This window comes from Mercenaria mercenaria, chromosome 17 (assembly GCF_021730395.1).
Source record: "Mercenaria mercenaria strain notata chromosome 17, MADL_Memer_1, whole genome shotgun sequence".
NCBI lineage: Eukaryota > Metazoa > Mollusca > Bivalvia > Venerida > Veneridae > Mercenaria > Mercenaria mercenaria.
In genome coordinates, this window is record NC_069377.1 from 1,618,415 (window position 1) to 1,625,551 (window position 7,137).

Here is a 7,137-nt window from a genome sequence, read left to right on the forward strand (position 1 = left end):
CATGACAGACTAACGTGATGAATTTTGAACCTAGATACAGACATGCAATAGTATTTCTACAGGTTTTGATTAACAATACAAGCTTCAGTCATTTGATCAAAAGTAATTAGAGCAAACTTAAGCATGCATGTATTATTTTCTAATGAACCACTTTTAACGAGTAACTGAGTACTCGATCGAAAAAATCGGCAAGTACTCGAGTACGAAAATTGGTACATGTTGCCATACCTAGAAAAAGCATACATTTCTACTGTCTTTGTTCAGGAATGTCTATTTTGTCAACAATTTTATGATCTTTGACAAGCTTTGTCATTATACTATAATATGTTAAATTTATTTCAGGTCATGTGCTGTTGCTTATACATGTATACCGTTCAATGTATATTATTCATGTTATACAATTCTTGTTGCAATTTGTCTGTTTACCTGATATTAACGTTCATTTTCATGGTCAGTTTATTGTTTAGATGTTTATGTTCGCATATTTTGTGTGAATTTTTGTATATTATTCATGCATATGTTATCATGTTTCCAAAGACTCTTTAATTTCTAGAGATTATTATAATAAAATGTATGCAAATCATACCAGAGTGTCTAATTGTTACTTGAAATTGATTGTGAGAGCTGACTTGGACAAGGATCAGGGAGTCGGAGATGGGTTGGGAGAAATTCCTAATCATGGGGTTGAATCACAATGCTAGCGATAAGGTTCAATGCTCTCTTGTTATTCAAATTTCAATTCAAATTTATTCGGGCATAAGATCATAAAACATTAAATAAAACTAATGCATTAAAATATATGTATACAATAGCCCATATAGATTGAAAGATGTTTGATTAGAATATAATATACATGTTAAAACAGATTTCTAATTCATAATTGGTACATGAAAGATTACGTCAGTATATTTTATGATTTACTAAATAGAAAAAGGTATGATCTTAATACCTGGGATGACCCATCAAAGTAAAATTAATTACTTATCGCATAGTGCGGCAATTTTCCTTTGATCTTTGCAGCATGTTATACATAGTAACACACATTATTACTACAAAACTGTGCTGATATCTTACAAAACTGTTGCGATATATATCAACACGGAAATCTCTATGGAGTTTCATAAGAAAAAAAGTGTTCCGATATATATCAGCACAGTAAAACTGTTCCGATATATATCGGAACACTTTTTCTCTATTGAGGTCCTATCAAGGGGGTATAATTTTTTCCTTTCAAAGAAAAGATGATTTTAGCTCCAATTTACAGTTCACAGAGAAAGAATTGTCACAAACACCTACATTTATAAAGTAAAAGAATAAATAAACTAGAATATTTAAAAAACTTGATAGTTATTGCCAAATTCAGAAATACATGAAATATATGAAATTCTGAGATTTCTCAAATGTTTCTTTTTACAAACAAAACAACAAGTTTTACAATATGTCTGGCCAATGAAATGCAAAGATTTAAAACCAATGCAGAAATTTGTTGGGTACTTTTATCTGGGGAACACATTTTCTAAAACAGAAGTTTTAGTGTTTCAGTCAGCGAGGCGCAGAAAGGGAATCAAAATAGTAAAAATAATAATAAACAAATTTAAATGAAAATAATATATAAATTTTAATGATAAACTATGCGATAAAACAGTTATAATATGTAGTGCTCGTGTGTTACCAGGATATATCAGAGCTAGGGGTACATCTCGTTATTTTTCTCTTCACATATCTGTCTCGGCCTACCGGCCTCGACGATATGTGCAGAGAAAAATACCCTCGATGTACCCCTAGCTCTGATATATCCTGGTAACACACTCTCACACATACTATAACTATTTCTTATTTCCAATGGGGTCCCATATTGATACCTTTATTAGTGTTCAGTGCTGTATGATTACATAACCTGGTACTGTTTCTAGCCCTAACCCTAACCTGCCTTGACTGCATTCAAAGTGGTGAGTACCAACGATAAAGATGAAATATTTGCCTGCTTTGTTGCACGTTATTCTGCCTTTGACCTCTTTGAATCATAAGTTGTACTGACAAAGTTGAATACTGAGCCAGTCCATTTTAGAGATTTAGCAGGCTAAAGGTTAAGATTGTCGGCAAATGAAGTCTTGCATGTCCCAGGATCATATTCACCGAGAAGAATTCCTTGAAACTATTGACGTACCTTGGCACTATCGTTCTCATAGGCAGAAAATGTGTTGTATTCAATACATACTAGACCTCTGGCCTGAATATTGATATAACTATTCTAACATTATTCTATTACTACTGCCAAACAGCAGTGAAACATTTTACTCTGCCAATAATTTTTGTATTTTCATATACATGTACAGAATTGGATAACTTGTACATAGTATTCTGTATTATATTATAACTTTGTTCGAACTTTAAACATTGCAAGAGGATGAAACATGAAAACAATTAAAAGAGAAATAAATAGTTATGGTTGTTTCCCTTTTACAATCCATAAGTTCAGTATAAGTGTTCTGTCGTCAAAGTGACATTATAGGACTCGAATTTTGGTGTCCTTACATCATAGTGGTAGCATCCGTGTCCTATGGACATATTTCTTGTTTGTAATTAAAATGATTCTGATACTGTACGAAGTCGTTTGCACTTAAAATACAGAATTGAAATGTGGCACATGTACGTATAAACTGGAACAACTGATACGTATTAGACCTTCCTGGTATAAAATGAAAATCATAATGCCATGTTTCGAGAATGAACTTAATTGCCTTATCTTATCCGAACCATATGATCCATCATATCTGGCAGTGTTGGTTAAACACTACAAGCTTTGGAGCCACAAAAATGAAGTTTCAAATACTTCTTGTGATCATGGTAGGAGTACTTTATCAAATAAATAGTTGTCATGTGGATGAATCTCGCGAAAGTGATAAAGAAGACAGCAGACGTCTTGTATTACATGCTGAAACTGATCTTGTACAAGAAATATTAAAACTTAAGTCCGCGGTAGCAAATTTGACGTCAGACAACAGTGCCTTGAAAGCACAGGTTACTACACTACAAGCTAAAGTGGTCCATCTGGAGCAGTCTGGCGGGAAACTGGAGCAAACACTAACGGGATTGAGCAACTTAACTCAAGGTAAACGTTTTGAAGAATGAGAATGAATTGAAACCTGACACAAAAATGTTCACTGTGCTGACCTGACATGCAATATACATGTTCTGCTTTTTTCACAAAGTGCCCATATTTTCGATTAAGCGTGCATATCCGCTTTGAATTGTCAATTTGTGGTATTACAAGGAGAGCTTGGCAATGGTGGCCCTTTTGAGCAATGCGTCTAACACGTATTGTCTTGTATAAAACTTGTTCGTGGTACTGGACTGATTATACAATTTCGATTTCAAAATTATAGTTTTATTTCGCAAACGTCGTGCATGGTTTATTTGTTATAAAGTGCGCACGAATTCATGGCCGCCAAATGAACCGTTTATTTTGTTCTCGATACCCAGAGGAGTTACATTGTGAAAATGTATATTGTAGTTATTTTGGTAATTAAATTTAAACATGGGAGGTGTCTGTTTTATAGATCATGAGCAAGTTAACAACGTCTGCAATCAGTTTCCTTGTCGCCCTTGTTACAAGTACATTTTTGAGAGGTCTTGCCGGCGTTTTCTGCAACCCAGTGTTGTAAAATGAATCAAATACTATCACACATGAACCTTAAACAAAAAAATCAAACCGAGCATATCCGATTAGTGTTTATGTTGTATTTAGTGTCAATACGTTTTTGACATGGCTTTAAGACGCTTTCTGCATCACATATTTCCAAAACCAAAACGTCTCCAGTACGTGTCTAAGACATTTCTTAACAAATCAATATTCAAACCCGTTTGTTTTTCATCTCCACTTAGTGTTTATATCGTCTCAATACATTTTTGACGTTTTCTGTGTCATACATTACTGCATAACGAGAAGATAGTAGAACTGGCCTTTCTTTTTATTGTTACCAAATTAACGGTCAAGACAGCATGTTCTAAATATCTAAGTTGTGTAACAAAATCAGTCAGTATGTGTTACATGCATTAAATGTAACGTTACTTCACTCATTAAAAGCTCACCTGAGCACAAAGTGCTCGGGGTGAGCAATTGTGATCGCTCACCGTCCGGCGTCCGTCCGTCCACACTTTCTTTCAAACAACATCTCCTCTGAAATCATTTGATGGAAGTTGATGAAACATGGCCTTGATGTTCCTTGGGTGGTCCCCTTCGAAAGTTGTTCAAAGAATTGAATTCCACAAACTGGTTTCCACGGCAACCGAAAGGAAAAACTTAAAAAACCCTCTTGTTCAAAACCGCAAGGCGTAGAGTCTTGATATTTGGCATGTGATATCATCAATTGGTTCTCTACCTTGGGGTGAAAAGAGGCCCCACCCAGGGGTCCCAAGTTTTACATAGACTAATATAGGAAAAAAATCTTCTTGTTTGAAAACACAAAAACAAGGCCTTTGATATCTGGTATGTAGTATTGCCTAGTGGTTCTCTTACAAGATTTTCAAATTATGCCCCTTGGGTGAAAAGAGGCCCCGCCCCGGGGGAAAGATTTATATATGAGTTATATAGGAAACAATACTTAAACAGTTATCTGATAATATTTTCTAGACTGTTTAATTATCATGACCCTCTTCTTTTTACTTTTACAGAAATAACTGGCGACGTATACACTAGATGGGGAAGAAACATCTGTGCTAATGATGCAGAAATCATTTATCGAGGTAACACTCTTCTCAGTTTGTAATTCAAAAAATACAAAAAGGAAAATACTTTGTGAGTTACCGCAATCATGTTAATTAGTACCAGTCTCGATTTACAGGAGTCCCATATATAAAGGTTATGTAAAATGCAATATTCCTCAAGCTTCCCCCATCCCCGCCCAGCACTGACTGAGTGGTGATTAGTTCGCATATGTATAACTTTTTTACTAGGGAAAATACATTAGATTTTATACACATTTGTTAGATTACGTATCTATTTTCTATGTTGCTAGGTTACATAGCTGGGAAGCATTATTCATCATCTGGAAGCGGAACAGATCATCTATGTCTCCCCAATGATCCGACATGGGCAAACTATGATGATACCGCAACCAACTCTCGAGGAACCCTTTTCGGTACAGAAATAAATATTCCTGAGCCAAATCATATATTTGAATACGCAGTAAACAACCAGGACCTCCCCTGTGCAGTTTGCAAATCTAAACGTAAAACCACATTTATGCTTCCTGCCAGAAAGAACTGCTATCCAGGATGGACTCTGGAATACTGGGGTTATTTGATGACGTCAGCCTATGACCTTGCGTCTTCTTCAAGTCATATATGCCTTGATGCAAAACCAGAATTCAACCCTCATGGTGCACAAGATGATGACGAGCACCTGATTTACCCAGTAGAAGGGCGATGTGGATCACTACCTTGCCCGCCGTATGTGAATGGACGTGAGCTGGCTTGCGTTGTGTGTTCAAAATAAAGTTTGGAATGTTGCACAGAAATATCACAACTATATAACAGTAGATATTTTTGCAAACTTATACGTTATTAGCTTCAAATTGTTAGTTCTAAGGACGTAACTAGATAATTCACATCGCGTAGAATTATTCGGACTCCTATGCAACATGCCATATCTCATTTTATCTGTTATATTTGAAAAAGTCAGTTTTTTACCCGTTTCCTACAGAGTCTATATGAACTGAGGTGGGTCTATTTAAAGTCAAAAAGGATCAACCAAATATTAAATTTTTTTTTTTGAAAATATTCATAATATCCGGAATAAATTAAACTTTAATTTGTGGGGTATCGAATTTTTGATTTCCGAATAGAACTTTTTCTATTTAAGTTTAAGTAACTTTTTTCCTTCTTTGTTTATATAGGCAAATTTATCGATTTTCCGATAGATCGATGTTACTAAAAGTTTGTAATGATACTAATGTTCAGCTGGATCACTACCTTGCCCACCGTATGTGAATGGACGTGAACTGGCTTGCGTTGTGTGTTCAAAATAAAGTTTGGAAAGTTGCGTACATGTATCACAATGATAATATTTGATAACAGTAGATATATTATACAAATGTATACATCATAAGGTTCAAATTGTCAATTCTAAAGACTTCTAAGGACCAAATAGCTCACAAATATCTTTAATTCGGACTCCTATGCAATGTAATACTAGTGTTCAACTGGATATAAAAACTCATTGAAGACATGAAAGAATATCTTTGGTTTAAATTTTCTATTTTGATTTATATTTTACATAAAGTACAGTAACTAGAATAAGCTTCTACTGAGTTGTCTCTCATTCACTCTTGGTATTTATTGACCGCCATTTTTTTTTGCATTTTGACAATTTGATTTGGTATTTTTGACAATGTAATATCCACTATAGCCCATTGCAAAATTAAATCAAACGGCACCGCGTATGCGATATAGAAGAAGCTGTAATTAAAATTGGCTAAAGTATTATAGCATTGTTACTACTACAAAAGTTAACAGAGACTGAACTAAAAGCACTAACAACAGTATAACTTACACTAAATCTTGCAGTAACAACATCATTACAGCCACTTTAACCAACTAACTTGACAGAGTTTTGACCAGCGTATCTTCGTATCGCTTAACGAAATGTACCAATGCCTTAAAGGCATTAGTCTGGAAAGTGAATGAAATACATTATCAAACTCGATGACAATAAACCAAAATATCATTTTTGCACATTCATTTAACTGTAACACATTTCATGCATGGTGTTTGGTTTTTATGTCATGAAAAAGGACAAAACGCATACAAAAGGTAAACTTTTATGACATAATAAATCAGTACCACTCCTGATTGCAAGCGGCTAAGTGTTTATTGTCCTTAAAATGCATTTCCTACCCCTTTCCACGAACATGTTAATTCTGTTCATCTAATATTATAAGACATTTAACAGTGATGTATCAAGGAGTTCTTAAATTTTCTAAACGTACCCGAACGTATGGACCGCGAATCGTTGGCAATATTTTCCTGGCCACTTTTACAACTTCCGTACGACTGATAGATCTAAATCTTTTTTCTTCAGGGCATTGACTTTTAATTCTTATGCAGCATAGCATTTATCTTTCTCCTGGAAAAAAG

The 7,137-nt window shown here is 34.6% G+C and overlaps 1 protein-coding gene across 1 annotated transcript; it reads left to right on the forward strand.

Moving 5' to 3' along the window:
- The first annotated feature begins 2,768 nt into the window (after positions 1 to 2,768).
- LOC123537415 (short-chain collagen C4-like) lies at positions 2,769 to 6,043 on the forward strand. Its single transcript, XM_045321126.2, has 3 exons — positions 2,769 to 3,112; positions 4,675 to 4,746; positions 5,019 to 6,043. Exons 1-3 carry the CDS (start codon positions 2,818 to 2,820, stop codon positions 5,495 to 5,497), a joined length of 846 nt encoding a protein of 281 aa, XP_045177061.2. The 5' UTR covers positions 2,769 to 2,817; the 3' UTR covers positions 5,498 to 6,043.
- Positions 6,044 to 7,137: the final 1,094 nt, after the last annotated feature.

Excerpts from the sequence above, each read along its gene's own strand:
- LOC123537415 (XM_045321126.2), top strand. The coding sequence starts at position 2,818 with ATGAAGTTTCAAATACTTCTTGTGATCATGGTAGGAGTACTTTATCAA. Across the intron at positions 3,113-4,674 it reads ATTGAGCAACTTAACTCAAG|AAATAACTGGCGACGTATAC; the intron begins GTAAACGTTTTG and ends TTACTTTTACAG. Across the intron at positions 4,747-5,018 it reads TGCAGAAATCATTTATCGAG|GTTACATAGCTGGGAAGCAT; the intron begins GTAACACTCTTC and ends CTATGTTGCTAG.